Source organism: Dendropsophus ebraccatus, chromosome 11, assembly GCF_027789765.1.
Source record: "Dendropsophus ebraccatus isolate aDenEbr1 chromosome 11, aDenEbr1.pat, whole genome shotgun sequence".
NCBI lineage: Eukaryota > Metazoa > Chordata > Amphibia > Anura > Hylidae > Dendropsophus > Dendropsophus ebraccatus.
In genome coordinates this window covers 7,505,819-7,522,401 of record NC_091464.1, presented here as the reverse complement: position 1 = coordinate 7,522,401, position 16,583 = coordinate 7,505,819, and the positions used below count along the sequence as shown (strand labels likewise).

The 16,583-nt window shown below is 45.0% G+C and overlaps 1 protein-coding gene across 3 annotated transcripts in view; it reads right to left on the bottom strand.

Moving 5' to 3' along the window:
• Window positions 1–16,583, bottom strand: part of USP49 (ubiquitin specific peptidase 49) — an 86,798-nt gene that overhangs the window by 44,181 nt on the left and 26,034 nt on the right. For all 3 annotated transcript variants that reach the window (XR_011358914.1, XM_069946003.1, XM_069946001.1), the window contains exons 2-3: window positions 10,492–10,620; window positions 5,518–6,871 (exon numbers count right to left, since the gene is read on the bottom strand). Coding sequence is in view for 2 of the 3 variants with exons in the window: in XM_069946003.1 (XP_069802104.1) it covers window positions 5,518–6,843 (1,326 nt within the window). In the remaining variant the exon portion in view is untranslated. The remainder of the gene's footprint in view (window positions 1–5,517; window positions 6,872–10,491; window positions 10,621–16,583) is intronic.

The following is a 16,583-nucleotide window of genomic DNA, read 5'->3' as shown; positions in this document are numbered from 1 at the left end:
TCATACATGTTATGGTAAAATGAATGACGCCATTACAAAGTACAACTATTCCTGTAAAAAACAAGCACTTACATGGCCTGTAGATAGAAAACTGAGAGTGCTAGAGCTCTTAGAAGGGGAGGAGGGAAAAACGAAAGCACTAAGATCAAAATTTGCGCGGTCCACTGGGTCATTTTGGGCCTGGTCCTCAAAGGGTTAAAAGGGACCCCCCCCCCCCTTCCCGTGCCGGGACAGAGCCTGGCCGACCCCCCTGTGCAGACCCATATACTTCCAGCTTCCAAAAAGTCCCGGAGCCTCTCCCGCTGCTGAGATATCCCCGTTGGAAGCCGTGCGCGCACTTACCAGGGATGAGTCCGACGCCCATAGAGAATGACAGCTCCAGTCACTCTCTATGGGCATCGGACTCATCTTTGGTGAGCATGTGCGGCCTCAGACAGGGATATCTCGGCGACGGGACGGGCTACGGGACTTCTCGAAAGCTGCAAGTATATGAGTCGGCATCGGGGGGTCTGTAGGGCTCTGTCCCGGCATAGGGGGGGGTGCTGCGAAAGTGGCATATAAGACAGTCAACAAACAAAAGAAATTTATAGCAGTTTGCACTACAAAATTCTGATGGTGTGAACAATGACCAAGAAATAAATGTGGTGCAGCCTATATAATCCTATGATGCTCGTGTGAACATAAAAATTTCCATTCAAGTATAACTATTGCAGAGAATGAATAAAGCGGCACTCACCTGTAAAGCAATTTTCTTTTATTCAGTGTAAGCCATGGTCACATGCAGCATAAGAGCAACAGCTGTTTCATGGCCTCTCAGTAGTCTCTGAGCCAGATGAGGTGGCGAGAGGCTACAGAACGGCTGTGGCTCTTATGCTGCATGTGACCACAGCTTGCACTAAATAAAAAGATTTATTTACTAGTGAGTGCTGCTGTTTATGCTCTACAAAACACTTAAACAGTGCTGGTGGCACACTGTTGGTGGTGGGGGTGTGTGCTGGTGGCACATTGTTGGCGGTGGGGGTGTGTGTGCTGGTGGCACACTGTTGGCAGTGGGGGGTGTATACTGGTGGCACACTGTTGGCGGTGGGGGGTGTATGCTGGTGGCACACTTGGCGGTGGGGGTGTGTGCTGGTGGCACACTGTTGGCGGTGGGGGTGTGTGCTGGTGGCACACTGTTGGCGGTGGGGGTGTGTGCTGGTGGCACACTGTTGGCGGTGGGGGTGTGTGCTGGTGGCACACTGTTGGCGGTGGGGGTGTGTGCTGGTGGCACACTGTTGGCGGTGGGGGTGTGTGCTGGTGGCACACTGTTGGCGGTGGGGGTGTGTGCTGGTGGCACACTGTTGGCGGTGGGGGTGTGTGCTGGTGGCACACTGTTGGCGGTGGGGGTGTGTGCTGGTGGCACACTGTTGGCGGTGGGGGTGTGTGCTGGTGGCACACTGTTGGCGGTGGGGGTGTGTGCTGGTGGCACACTGTTGGCGGTGGGGGGGGGGTGCTCGTGGCACACTGTTGGCGGTGAAGGGGTGCTCGTGGCACACTGTTGGCGGTGGGGGTGTGTGTGCTGGTGGCGGTGGGTGTGTGCTGGTGGCACACTGTTGGCGGTGGGGGGTTGCTGGTGGCACACTGTTGGCGGTGGGGCCGTAGAAAAAGTCTAAAAAAAAACAAACAAAATGACATTTGCCGCATCTCAGAAAAAAAAAATTAAACAAAAAGCTATGGGGGAAAAAAAAAGCATAAATCAAAAAATGGTACAGAACATAGATACCTTCCAAATTTTCAATACATTTTTCATTAAATTTTTTTTATTTTTAGTCCACGATTATATTATCCGATGACTTGCGTTGAGCAAACGTCGAGGACACCACAGGACTCCTCGGGGCTGCATCCAACTTCAGCAGCCACTGCTAATCAAATGCTGCACGCTCGGGTTCGGACCAACCAGTGTGTGCTCGAAGTTTGCTCAACTCTACTGATGACATGTTCCCTTTAATGGAATTTTCCAGGCAAAAACAAGCTCAGCTCAGCTGTAGCAACCAGACAAGCCATTGAGCCAACTCCCTGCTCAGTGCCAGCACCCTGACGATCAGCAATGTGAGGCCTATCCCGAGAATAGACCAGACCATCCATACCTTTTGGCCAGAAAACGCCTTTAAAGTGACACTGTCCCCCTCTTTTTGCATTACGACTGTTCTACACAGGTGTAAAGGTTAAATTTAGCATCTTTTATCATCTGGGATTGGGATACCTGGGAGGGGCTTCACGTCCAAAGCACCACTTAGCCACCCCCCCAGCCCCCACTGTGACGTCATAACCACATAGGCCCCGCCCCCTCAGCAGCCATTGGAAGGGCCGGCCTAAAGGTCCAGGCACCACCCTCACTAGATTGGCCCACACCAATGGCCACTGAGGGGGTGTGGCCTATGTGATGAAGACGTCATGGAGGAGGCGTGGCTAAGTGGCACTTCGCCCCTGAAGCCTTGTCCAGGTTTCCCAATCCCAGATGACAAAAAGATCACTTTTTACTGGAACAAGCATCATGAGGTATGAAAACGGCTAAATTTAAACTTTACACCTGTGTATAGCAGTCACTTTAAGCAAAGTACAGCCATACAAAAGTGCCACAACCCTTACTTTTAGGCTATGTTCCCACACAGCATTTTTGCAACCTAAAACCAGGAGTGGTTTGAAAACACAGAAAGGCTATGCTCACACACTGTTGAAATTTAGTTGGACGCCAATTATTGTCAAATAATTACCGTTTTTTTTAAACAACCACTGTTATTTGCCATTAAATGATGGCCATCCACTAAATTTCAACTGTGTCAGAACATAGCCTGTGTTTTCAATCCACTCCTGGTTTTGGTTGCAAAGTACTGAGCAAAACGCTGTGCGTGAACATCACCTTTACAGTGTATTTTACTATGGATTGGGCCAGATTTCCGCGTCCATGCTCAAGCACTGTCATACGGTCCGCAAGGGGACCAACACGGATTGAACAGAGACAGGTCAAGCCCTCCCACTACTGAACTGACCCATACATTAAAATGCAGGGAGTTCTGTAAGAGCTGAACAGTTTAGTCCATGACATTGTCGGCTTACAGGACAGTATGTCACGTATATGTGAATCTGGCCTAAGGCTCTTCTTGTACAGAACATAAACAAGTGTGAAATTTCATCCATTTGATTTACCTACAAATTGTTTTAAGTTTTTTAAATGGAAGGGCATGGGGTGAAAACAACAACTGGCACTAACTTACCTCTCCCCATGCTAGCGATCCGCCATCTGACCGTCCCCGGGACCCCTGCCACAAGACATTTTCGTAAGGACATCACAACTCGGGGGAGAATGGCCATCTGGCTGATGGACAGCCCGCTCAGCCAATCAGTGACTAACTGAGCTGCCAGCCCATCAGCTGGGTCTTGACGTCACCAGCACAGAAGATCTCGGAACCCCCGCGGGACTGCCGGGGCCAGTCACATGGTGGATCACGGGCACAAGGAGAGGCAAGTTAGCGAAGTTTGCTGTCTTTCCCCAGTGTCCTGCCATTTAGAAAAAAAACCTTGAGGCAGAACTTTTCCTTTAAGTATGATGCCTGGTATAACAAAAGTACTCAGGCAAGGTTGACATTTATAAATTTTGTCATATACATTGACATACTAGTGTTACACACTTTATTGGTGTGAGAGTGGAATGTTTGGGCTGGAATCCACTAAATGTCCACATCCTGGAGTCCCTAAATGCCCTTCTTAGGGCTGTTCCAGGTAAAAGCCCCTTAAAAAGACAAAAGGGGTGCTCCCTGACAAGCAGACAAGCAGGACCAAGTCTGTGGAACATTTTACCAGGAAAACAGCTGCACCGCACTAACCATGCAAATGTATGAAGCTCCCACTTCCACCTGCTCTAGCTCAAGATAGATCGCAATGGGAGCAAAGTCTTGTTTTAAAGGGGTTATCCAGTGTTACAAAAACATGGCCACTTTCTTTCAGAGACAACACAACTCTTGTCTCCAGTTCAGGAGCGGTTTGCAATTCCGCTCCATTCACATCAATGGAACTGAGCAGCAAAACCCCGCCCAAGCTGGAGACAAGAGTGGGGCTGTCTCTGGAAGAAAGTGGCCATGTTTTTGTAGCACTAGATAACCCCTTTAAAGGGGTGATCCAAGATTAGAAATACATGACCGCTTTTTCCAGAAACAGCGCAGCTCGTCTCCAGTTTGGGTGGGATTTTGCAGTTCATTGAAGTGAATGAAGCGGAATTGTAATACTGCGCACAAATTTTTCCGATCCTGGATAACACCTTTAAACCACAAATTCCCAGATTTTAACACTTTAAACAACCCACAAGGTTTATTATCATAAAGCTATTAAGGGTGAATGAAGCAGGCTCTAAATCTGAGCTTTTAGCAGCCACCACAATCGATCTCTGTTGCGGTCTGTGTAACAGTTTAGATGCTTCAGTCAAAAGCCGACAGAGGCAATTACCAGTCGCCCCACAGTCGCAATACAATTGTTGCTACGGAATGGGGCCTGTACTAAGCCTCTGTGACTGCCATCAGTGATCTTCAATCACAATCTTCAATTCAATCATCAATTACAACTTGCCATAGGTAGGCTGTGCTAGGCGCGTGAACAGCATTGCAATCATCTTTAAAAGAAATTGAATTAAAGGGGAACTATCAGCAGGTCAGACAAATCTAACCTGCTGATATGTCCCTACTGCACATGAGACACTGAGGGGGAAGGTAGGTCTCCCCCTCTGCGCTGTTCTGGTGCAGTTAGTAGTTTGCTCTATGGTCTGGTAGGACTTTTTCGAGCACTGGGGCACAGTTAGGAACACTGCCCACCCCCATAACACCAATCTGCCCCTGGCCAGCCCGCCACTCTCTAATTATAATCAAAGCAGGCCAGCCATGGGCAGGCTGGATTGGCGCTATGGGGGGCCGACATTGCTCCTAACAGGTTCCCCAAGTTGTCCTAAAAGTGTTATCGGACCATAGAGCAAACTAACTGCATCGGGACAGCACTGAGGAGCAAGGTAAGAGACATAGCTCCCTCCTCGGCCTGCCATAGATTTGCATAACCTGCTAATAGTTCCCCTTTGATTCTTATAAGTTCCTGAGGGGATTATTTTCAAATAAAAAAAAAAAGAATATATAATCTTTTTTGATGCCACAAGTGGAATTGTCCAAACTATTATTGAATAACTTTATTGATCCCGCACGGTGAGCAGCGTAAATGGAAAGACAAACAAGTGCCAGATTTGTGGGGGTTACATAAAAAAAAAAAAAAATCAAAAAGTCACATCTACACCAAAAAGCCAGAGATCACATCGCAAAACATGAACCCTCGCACACCTCTGTAAATCTAAAACATAACTATACAAACTGGGTTTAATTATCATTGTACTGAACAATACAGATAGCATGTCCAGTGTACAAGTGCATTGTAGGATGTAAATGTAAATGAAAGATTTGGCCTATTTGCTATGCAACACAACAGTCCTCTGATCTGGGTCCTCACCTGACTGAGCAGTTGTCCATGAAATATTGTGTTTACTACCTTCAGCACCTGCTTAGTTAGCTTCCTCTGGGAGATGGGGATAAGGATCCTGTGCTTGTTGCCTTCAGACTCCAGTTCCTGTTGCACTTTGTCCAGCAGCTCACACAAGAACTCCTGGGCATCTTGTTGGTCATACCCTCTGAAAGCTGGGATTAGACTCCACACAGAATGTAACATGGCGAAGGGCGAAACCAGCGCCCACTTCCCTGACCACATTACACGGAAGAGGGTGTGCAATTCATGGCAAAGGGACAGTTGTTTGGTGCTAGGTTCCTTGGCTTGAATTAGCTCCAGGCTTTTTTTGATTGAGGGTCCCCCACCATTTAACCCAAGGCCCCCAGATGGGTACCCCGAACCAATGTTACCCGTGCAATGCTTGCCATTGGTGTCTTTATTTGTCAACAGTTCTTCTTTCTCACAGGGGTCCAGGGTGAGGAAGCATTCCCTGAACTTCTGCAGGTGGCTCAGCACTTGCAGTATAGAGTTCATATAGCAGGTATTTCCAAGGTTGCGAAGTCCTGTCACTCCTGGAGTAACAGTAGGCTTGATGGAGTACAGCTGGTTAAAGCGTCTTTGAGCTTCCCTTCTTGAAGCTGAACTGCTGGTTGTCATGTCCCTGAATTTTCGAGGAATAAGGCTATCCCTGTGTGTATTTGACAGTAGACGGGCACTTTTCCTGGGGGGAGTGTTTGCAAGTTCTTCTAGAAGACGCCGTTTTACTTCTTGTCTTCTTAGCCTAGCTTCTTCTTTTTTCTTCTCGAGTTCTGCTTGTTGTTTTCTTTCTTCCATTTTCAGCTGTCCCCTAGAAGATTTTTCAAACCAAAGTCGCAGTGCTTTTGCCAGCAAAGTTTGGCGTCTATGACGTAAGGCTGTAAGCATCATTGGCTGTCCCTGTGATGACCTATGGCAACCAGACCCTTCACTTGCTGTGGTTTGTGATCTTAAGCTTCTTCGACTTGATGCTTCCTGCTTTTGACTCCTTACAGCAGAAAGTGCACTTCTCAGTAGCTTTAAGTCCCCCTCCGGGTTATCATTTAACACATAGTCCTGGCACAAGTAGCAGAAGACATATAGCTCATGCACCTCCATAACCAAGGGGTGTCTGCTTTCCTGAAAGTGGCGCAAGGCATGTTCTTCAATATAACGCCCACAAGCCACATGTGAACACTTCAGACATGCCCACACCGATTCTCTTGTATCACAGTCCACACAGTGCCATTTCTGTGGATTTAGGATGGAGTGGTTCTGTGCCAAGCGTAGACGCCCAACGTGTTTACATCGATCCATGTCTCACAAGAGGATCCGACTGAGCAATCTATGTAAGAGAGCAAAAGAAGTTTATTCAATAATAGCACTTAAAAAGGAGGAAAAAAATTTACTTTATTATTTCTAGTATCACACATGTCATCCCAAGAGTCTCAAAAGCATTCTATGGAACCTAAATACATTTCTACAAGAGAGTGCATTAAGGAGACACCTATTCTTGCTTTATACTAACGTGTGGCTTAAAGGGATAATCCAGCACCACAAAAACATTTCTTCCAGAGACAGCACCACTCTTGTCTCCAGTTTGGCTGGGGTTTTATAACTCAGTTCCATCAAAGTTAATGGTGCTTAACTGCAAACCGCACCTGAACTGGAGACAAAAGTGGTACTGTCTCTGGAAGAAAGTAGCCATGTTTTTGTGGCACTGGATAACCACTTTAATTTCTCTGCTGTCAGATCCCTGCTTACCCATTCACTCTTATAGGCTGCAGAAACTTCAGACCTATGAGCCGCAGATGCACAATCCCCTCATTGGCCAGATTGATGTTATGATGTTATTACACCTGCTTTAGGATCCTGTCCCTGCAGCTCATAGGCCTCTGGCCTGAACAGCCCCTCCATTCACTGTTGAAACTCAGCCACAGCTCCGACTCCTATATTTTACCAGGCCACGACTCCTTCATAAATGGCCACTTATTAAAAATAAATTGCTGGTGCCAAATCCTCAACCATACAACGCAGCACTTCTTCCTAATGTACTACATCTACATCTAAAGCTTTGGCTCTCCAGGCATGATTGGAGTTGTAGTTTTGCAAAAGCTGCAGAGCCAAGGTTCCCTACCCCTGTCCTACATGATCCTGGGGCGACTTCTGAGTGAATACAGAAATATATAAAGCAGCTTCTCCTGGGTGTGCAGTGGATGCAGCCAGTCTCCAGCCTCCATGTCCTGAACTACTCAGTACAAACTAAATATTCAGCATATACAAATGAAAACTGATAACAGTGATATAGGGGTAAGTGAGGAAGTGATATAGAGGTCTGACATAGTGGCTTTCCGCATGTACTTACACTGTACAGATTAAAGTGACTGTACCACCAGGCTGAGGCTGAAACACTGGAGGCGGGCCAACCCACCCCCAGTGGAAAGAAACCCCAGCACCTCCATGACGTGACTCCATTAGAATCAATGGAACCCTATCATAGAGGGGCTAGGGTTTCCTCCCACTAAGGGTGGGTCGGCCTGCCTCCAGGGCTTCAGCCCGGGCCTGGTGGTACAGTAACTTTAATGCAAAGTTTGTTGAAAAGGAAATGGGCACTGTCACAAAAAAAATAAAATAGGTTTTCAAAAAAAGTTATTGATCAGAGTGGGTCTCACTGCTGACACCTGCTCGGATTAGAAGATATAGTTGTGAAGAGATCGCGGCATAGCAACCCTCTCCCAGGAGAGCGAGATTCTATGATTGTACTTATGCATGATATATAAGGACACACACCTCCCTGATAGAAACCATAGAGGACAGAGTTTACTTATTACTGCTACATTACTTATGGCTTCTTGTCCTCCCCCTTCTTCTCTATATTACATAAGATATCTTTAAATTATACTGATATTCATATACAATCATACAGAAGAAGAACAGCACACGTCTCCCCTGTGCTTACAGGCTTCCCCAACGCACTGGACTCCTCCAGCGCAGAAACAAGCTGCCAAATAGTGAGCTCCCACTTTTCCCTGACCATCCTAATCTATGTTAACCCCTTAAGGACCGGGGCATTTTTTAAATTCTGAGTTTTCGTTTTTTTTCCTCCTTGTGCATAAAAGGCCATAGCACTTGCATTTTTTCACCTAGAAACCCACATGAGCCCTTATTTTTTACGCCACTAATTGTACTTTTCAATGACAGGCTGAATTTTTGCATAAAGTACACTGCAAAAGCAGGAAAAAATTCAATGTGTGGTGAAATTGAAAAAAAACCCCACATTTTGTTAATTTAGTGGATATGTGTTTTTACACCGTTCGCCCTGGGGTAAAACTGACTTGTTATACATGTTCCACAAGTCGCTACAATTAAAACGATAATGCACAACGATAAATGCACAATTTTGAACTTTTTTGGGGATTTTTTGGCTCTTACGCAGTTTACCGTGCGAGATCAGGAATGTGATTAATTAATAGTTCGGGCGACTACGCACGCGGCGATAGCAAACACGTTTATTTATTTACTTTTATTAATAACCTGGGAAAAGGGGGGCGATTCAGACTTTTATTAGGGGAGGGGGCTTTTTATTACGAACATTTTTTTTTTCACTTTTACACTTATACTAGAAGCCCCCCTAGGGGACTTCTAGTATAAGTGCACTGATCTCTCATAGAGATCTCTGCAGAGATCCATGAGATAGGCACTCTTACTTCCGGCTGCTGCACCCGGAGTAAACGAGTGCCGAGCCGGGGACGCGCCATCTTGGAGCGGTCCCCGGCCAGCTTCAGTATTGGATATCGCTCCTCCGGGACAACGTCCCGGAGGAGCGATCTCCCCACTAGACACCAGGGATGACGCTGCAAACGGTAATCGGATGCAGCTGTCAACTTTGACAGCTGCATCCGATTACTGTATTAGCGGGCACGGCGATCGGACCATGCCCACTAACACCTGCGGTCCCGGGCTACAAGCGGCACCCGGGACCGTCGCGGTTCTGAACGTCCTTAATGACCGCAGGGCGTAAATATACGCCCACGGTCGTTAAGGGGCTAATAGGGCCAGTGTCTGACTAAATAATGGCTTTAGATTAAATTATAATACTGCGATAGGGCATTATAACTATGTGAGGGGCACAGCAAGTGACATAACTATATTTAGACTGGGTAGGTTTATCTAAGCAGCATTCACTCCTGTCTTCTGTTCCAGCAACGGAACAGAAGAAAGAAGCAAAAAAAAAAATATATATATATAAATAAATCATCATGTCTGATCCCAGTGACTGTATTGACGAAGCAGGATTGAAGTCCGGCACTACCGGCATCTAATATATATATCAGCCCAGGTGATCATAGGATTCCAATCTTCGGACAAAATACACCAGCAATGACAACATATATCCAAAGCCAAAATAAAGCCTGTGGCACTCATGTGTCTTGCAGTGTAGAAAAAGATCCTTTATTCACGTCATAGAGGGCGAATGCATGGGAGGGAGATGCACTCCCTAGCGCATCTCCCTCCAATGCATTCACAATCTATGATGTGAATAAAAGGACCTTTTTCTACACCGCAAGACACGTGAGTGCCACTGGATTTATTTCGGTTTTGGAAATATACTGATCCTAATGACTGTGGTCATTTTTCTGGACATTTGCAGTAAAACCGCAATTTGAGGCAGCTTAAATTTTATTGTGACCTGTTAATGTAGAACTATATGACAGTGCCATGTTGCACACCCCTGATCTACATGAACAGGGAAGAAAAAAACAAAACAAAGAAATAATAAACCATGTACGATAAACAAAAAAATGTCAATGTAAAAATGTGAACAGATGTCCACCCACACTTTATTCTTTTTCCTTACATTTGTTTCACCCAAAGGATCCCAAGGATGTACCATCACGGCCCAGTGCAAAAGTGTGTATAGACCCAACGTGAAACATCCATCTTGCACCTATAAATTTTTGATACCTGTTCATTTCACGAGAAAATCCTCGCCATCCTTGAATTTCTCCCATGTCAGGAAACAGAGTGCATGCCCACGACAATGCGTGCACCCATTCGGCTGGAGGAAGATTTACAGGGATGACCACCACATCACTGTTTGGGAATAAAAAAATACATGAATAAATGTACCAAAGTGCAGCAGCTTTGATTTAACACAGTTTAAGCATAAAGAATCTCTAGCTTAGACCAGCATCGTCTGCATGTCCAGAAATACAAAGCCACGCTAACCTTCTTGCATCCCTCCTACTTGTTTCCTGCTCTCCTGTACAACGTAAACCAGCAGCAATCACACTGAACATTAAAGCAGCACACTGCAATTATTCATCCCGCTTCCTCATCAATAGCTTTTTACTGCTGTTTTCTACGCTTCAACCAACTAGGACTAGCTCTTGCCTAACACCACAAATCACATAGGGCCTTTTTTTATTTATTACTGCACCTAGGAAGTTCAAAGAAAACTTTAAAAAAGAACACTGTAATTTGTTGAAGGATCTGGGCAGTTCCCACAAATTTATAGTGAAGGACGTTTTCTCATGTAGTCACTTAGGGTGCCAGCCGGCATTATTTAGGTAACATCTGGCCAGGGCCAGCAAAAAAGTGATTAAAGGGGCTCAATCTTTTACCCATCAGAACGCAAATAACATCATCACATCATCCAAAGGGTTGCCATATAAGCTGGGGGCCTGCAAACACCCCTAAGTCTGCCATAATAGGCTGTCAGTTTTACTGTCAATTTTTGCATTGTAAACTATAAAACATGGTAAAGTGACCTTATGGGACTAAAAGTATAAAAGCTCACCAATTCCACTGATTAACTGATGGTGTCTTTACATAAAGAGATTTATGTAACAGATTTTTGAAGCCAAAGCCAGGAATGTATTTGAAAAGAGGAGGAATCTCTGTTTATAATCCAATATAAAGACTCCGTAGCACTCATTTTCATATGCAAAGTGTTCAAACGTTTATTTAAAGCGTGAAAAAGGCAAGGCCAGGAAATAGACAATAATTTCTTTCAGATAAACAAATATTTGGGTAATGCGACAGTGGACGTTTCGACCCTGTCCAGGGTCTTTCTCAAAGTCGCTTGTTGTGCTGATGGGAAATGCGCTCCTGGCGCTGGTCTGTGGCGTATCAAGCGCTTAATACGCAGCAGACCAGCGCCAGGAGCGCATTTCCCATCAGCACACCAAAACGTCCACTGTCGCCATAACCCAAATATTTGTTTATCTGAAAGAAATTATTGTCTTTTTCCTGGCCTTGCCTTTTTCACGCTGTAAATAAACGTTTGAACACTTTGCATATGAAAACGAGTGCTACGGAGTCTTTATATTGGATTATATTTGGATGAAGACCCATCTGTAACCAGCACCACCCAGTCCTGTTGTGCACCCCTATCTCTTCTATTTGTTCTGTTTATAGTCTGTTCCTGGCTTTGACTTCAAAAATCTGTCAGATAAATCTCTGTGTAAAGGCTCCCTCGGATGAAACAATATATTTTAGATGATTGCAGTTTCCTGTTAAGCATCATTTGCAAAGACAATAAACAAGGCCCAAGGGCAATCACTGAAGATTGCTGCATAAATCTGGATTCTGTATGTTTTCCACATGGACAATTTAGATTGCTGCTCCCGAGTTGTATCAGGTAAAAATCTTTGTGTCTATGCACCAGGCAATAATACTGCCAATGCTACATATAACCAGGCTGTATATAACACTGCCAATGTTGTATATAAACAGGCTGTATATAACACTGCAAATGTTGTATATAACCAGGCTGTATATAACACTTGTCTCAAGTTACGATAGTCCAAAAGAGGACCATTGTATGTTGAAAATATTGTATCTTGAGGCCATTGTAAGTTGAGGGATCACTGTGTATATACACATTTTATATAAAAATTCATATCCTCTGTAATGACACATACAATGAAATAAAATAATAAATGTCATTAAATTGAGTTTTTTCTCAATCAGCATTCTTGAGCAACAGCACTTTTTGTCTTTGGGTGGGGGGGGGGCTAAATTGCAGTTAGCGTGCACAAAAACAGTAGTCCTAAAAATCTGTAGTAGTTTATGATTTACACATGATGACAGTACTGTCAGGAGGGGTTTGATAGTTGGTAACAGGTGTAAAGATCCCGGGCCTGTGACCTGAATAAAAAAAAAAAACCAAGAGCCCCGAATCTCATCCACATTCCTGCCCCGCACCAGGAAAATAAAGAAAACACACAAATGGGGAGCGTTATGAAGACAAGTACGCCGATCTTATATTAGGCTCCGCACCCTTTTTCCCCAGCAGGATTCACTAAGAGGCACACGCCTCTTAATGAATTTGTCCGGCCGGCCGCCCGAACTTGCGGCTGGCGTACTAAATCCACACCTGCTTCCAGCAGAAGTAGATTTGGATGATGATTTAGGCGTAAATCATAAGTGAGGCGCAGGAGGAGGCTACGCTTCCTCCCCGCCTTGTCACACCCCCCCAAGCTCCCCCAGCCCACCCATCGGGCAAGCAGGGCATACAGCAGGCTTACGCCAGGGAGAAGGGGCGATTCTGCACCTTCTCACTGGCGTACGCCTTGGGCGGAGGTTTCATAAATGTCCCCCTATATGTACTTCATGTTTCTCTGAAAAAAGAGCTAGGGCTTTGTGATGGAAATGGACAGTCCTATCCCTATTGTGTGTACAGTTATATTATATGTGGTATGAAAGTGTTTACTAATTCAAACACTATAGACTGTTATGTGTATTCCACTCACTATACTTTGGCTTGTCCAAACATCATAAACTCTGGGCAGTTTATTTAGGATCTCTGGTCAGGAAATACCAGGCCTGGTTTATTGAGGGTCTCAGGAAAGCTGGAGTTCTTATTTACTTCAAAGAATGGATAGACCCACTGAAGCACAACACCCCCCCAACCATAGGACAATGGTTCAATTACAGGACATATGCAATGAGGTGTCCCTGGTCCTTCCCCATTATCACCTAATCAGCCAATTAGGGACAACTCATTATCCTAATCACCTGTTGGGCGGCTAGGAAATCTGAGCTGAGTTTTGACTGTATAAAATATGGTGGCAACAGCAAAACTAGGTGGCAGTGTAGGGGGTCAGTCTGACTGAGCTGCGATCCATGATTTCTCCTACCCCCTGGGAAGGCAACAACTATTGTAAGTGTTAGATAGTTTCTGCTTATTTCTCCCTTTTATTTTATACTGTTATTGCATGTATGTATGTCATCTTATTTACCTTATTTTTGTAAGCACTGTACCTTTTGTCTATTAAAGCTTAAAACTTTAATAAGTTTGGTCCTTGTATGCTCTAAGAATCCATAGCCTTTGGATGTAGTGTTTTAACCCTGTGAGTGCCAGTGAGTGGTGTTGTGAATTGACAGTGTCCTTTCACACTTATTTGAAAGGTGGTGGCATCGTGTGTGTTGAGGTGCTGGGACTGTGTTGGGGTGTGATTTATGCTCAATTTGCCACCTGAGTGGTAGGTGAGTGCAAGATTGAGTGAGTGGAAAAAGATTAACCCCTTGCAGTGGCATCCCCGTCATGTGCTAGTAAGTCACCATACTTTATGTGCCATCGTGCTCAGCTCCTATACTGTAAGTTTCCCTGTAGTTAGGCCTCCCATAATATATAGCCCACCTTCCCCGCCCCTTGCAGGTCCCCATACTGTATACATTATTGGAGTATTGGAACATGTATTGTATATATTTCAGATTTATTGCTGTGTTCAGGTGTTTGTTTATATTGATTCAGGGTAGGGATGGTCCGAACAGAGTTCGGTTCGGGTTCGTACTAACCCAAACTCTCGGAAAGGATTCCCGCTGTATGCCCGCTCCGTGGACTGTATCCACCCGCTGCACGGAGCGGGCAGACAGCGGGAATCTGATGCCGAGCGTTCGGGTTCATATGAACCCGAACCTCGGCAGTTTCGGATCATCCCTAATTCAGCGTATGTTCACACAGGTGTTTTACTGCAGATTATAATTTAATTTAAAGGGGAAGTCCTACGAAAAATACAGACAGGAAGGGGCATGGGGAAAATAACAGCCGCTAATGACCTGCAGCTCTCCTGGCTGCAATGCACATACCCAGCTGAGTGACTGCCCGCTCAGCCAATCAGTGACTGGGGTGGGACACCGATCACGATTTGTGAGCGTGATTGAGGCCTAACAGTTTGACTTGGTTTGACTGCTTTTCATGGAAAAGGGGAGGAGGGGGAGGCTGAAAGTATTTTGTTTGTGGTTAAAAAATATAAATAAAAACACAAAAAATAAATAAAGTCACCGCTGCGTCCTCCATATAAAGAGGAGGCAACACAAATCCAGCAAATCAGGGGCGAGCTAAAATGTCTACTGTAGAGCAGATGGCTGGATTCATTGAGAGACTAGAGGATTAACCCTGCACATAAACTGGAATATTAAACTAAGAGCTCCGCCACCAAAATTAAGGGATTAATTAGATCATCTTAAGGGTGAAAACACATTTAGTAAAACATAAGTGTTTACTTTATATGGAGTGACTAACTAAACAGATAAATCAAACTAAAACCACACACACGCACGTGATCTTAGCCTCACCCGGTGAAACATTCAGAGCTTTTAATGGTCCTCTGAAATGCGATCAGCTAACATTACAAGTTCTTAGCACTGAGGCCCCAGCGACTGGTTGTGCAGCGGGCATCAAGTGTAGCATCGGATAAAACTATATAGAAGTGGACAGAGCACAGGCACAGTGTATGGTAGTAGAGGAAGCCATATCAGGAACAACCAAACACACAGTGCCAATGTGGAGGCAGCTTAAGCCATCCCTCACCATAGAGAACACAGCAATGTCTATGGAAGGATGGGATAGTTCAGTCATTAATAAAAGGGTGTATGGCCACCTTTAGAGAGAGACCTGTAGGAAACCTCCATCAGACATACAGATCTTGTTCCTCTCTGTCGATTTACATCTAGTACAGCTGTAGTCAAAGAATATTTTTATATGTCTTCCTATTAACCGGTCCTTGACCTGGTCTCCCGCCATGAAGACTGCCTGGAACTCCCCGATGTTCTGCCTAAAGAATGTCCCATCTTCCATGAACAAGCAAAGAAGAGACCGCCCCTCCTTAACCCAGAGTGTTGGCATCTGTCCTTAAGATTAGTTGGCCTACTTTATCGTGGTTAACACCTTTGGCGACGTTCTGAGGATCTGCCCACCACTGAAGGACAGAGGTGAGATTAGAGGACAGAGCAATCTCTCTGTGAAAATGCCTTATTAGACGGCCTAAGCCACACTGTAAATGAGAGTCAATTACATGGCTCAGTAATAGTGCGGCCAGGGCTGCATGATCAATCACTAGGTGCTAATGTTAATTACCCATCGGCCTCACATCTCCTATAACACAGGTCACAAGTGAGGGGGATTGGCCAATGAGCCAGGGGTTCGCTTGTGAGTAAGCCATATTACATGGGGCAATGTCCGCTTGACTTGACAGATAGTATGCCCGTGCACTGTACCATAGGAATGAATAGAGCCGAGGGTCAGATGCCAACCCAGGGCTCTACTCTTATTATTTAATCAGATAATTTTTTATTGAACATTTTTCTATTTTACAACAAAACAATCCCATCAATTCCCACCCGCGCCCCACCCACTTCCTAATCCCAAGAACAGTATGTCCTACAATCTTGTACCTCTCAAAGAGAGAAAAAGGATATCTTTTGTATACAACTAGGACATATAGACCAATGTAACCAGTAATAGAAATAAGCATCCAGTCACAGGCAGGGGGTCCCACACACAACCCAATCAAACACACATTTGCTCTAACATACATTAACCCCTTAAGGACAGAGCCAATTTCGATTTTTGCATTTTCGTTTTTACCTCCTTGTGCTTAAAAGGGCATAGCACTTGCATTTTTCCACCTAGAGACCCACATGAGCCCTTATTTTTTGCGTCACTAATTGTACTTTGGAAGGACAGGCTGAATTTTTATAAAGTACAGTGGAAAACCAGAAAAAAAATAAATGTGTGGTGAAATTGGAAAAAAAAAAACAAAACGCAT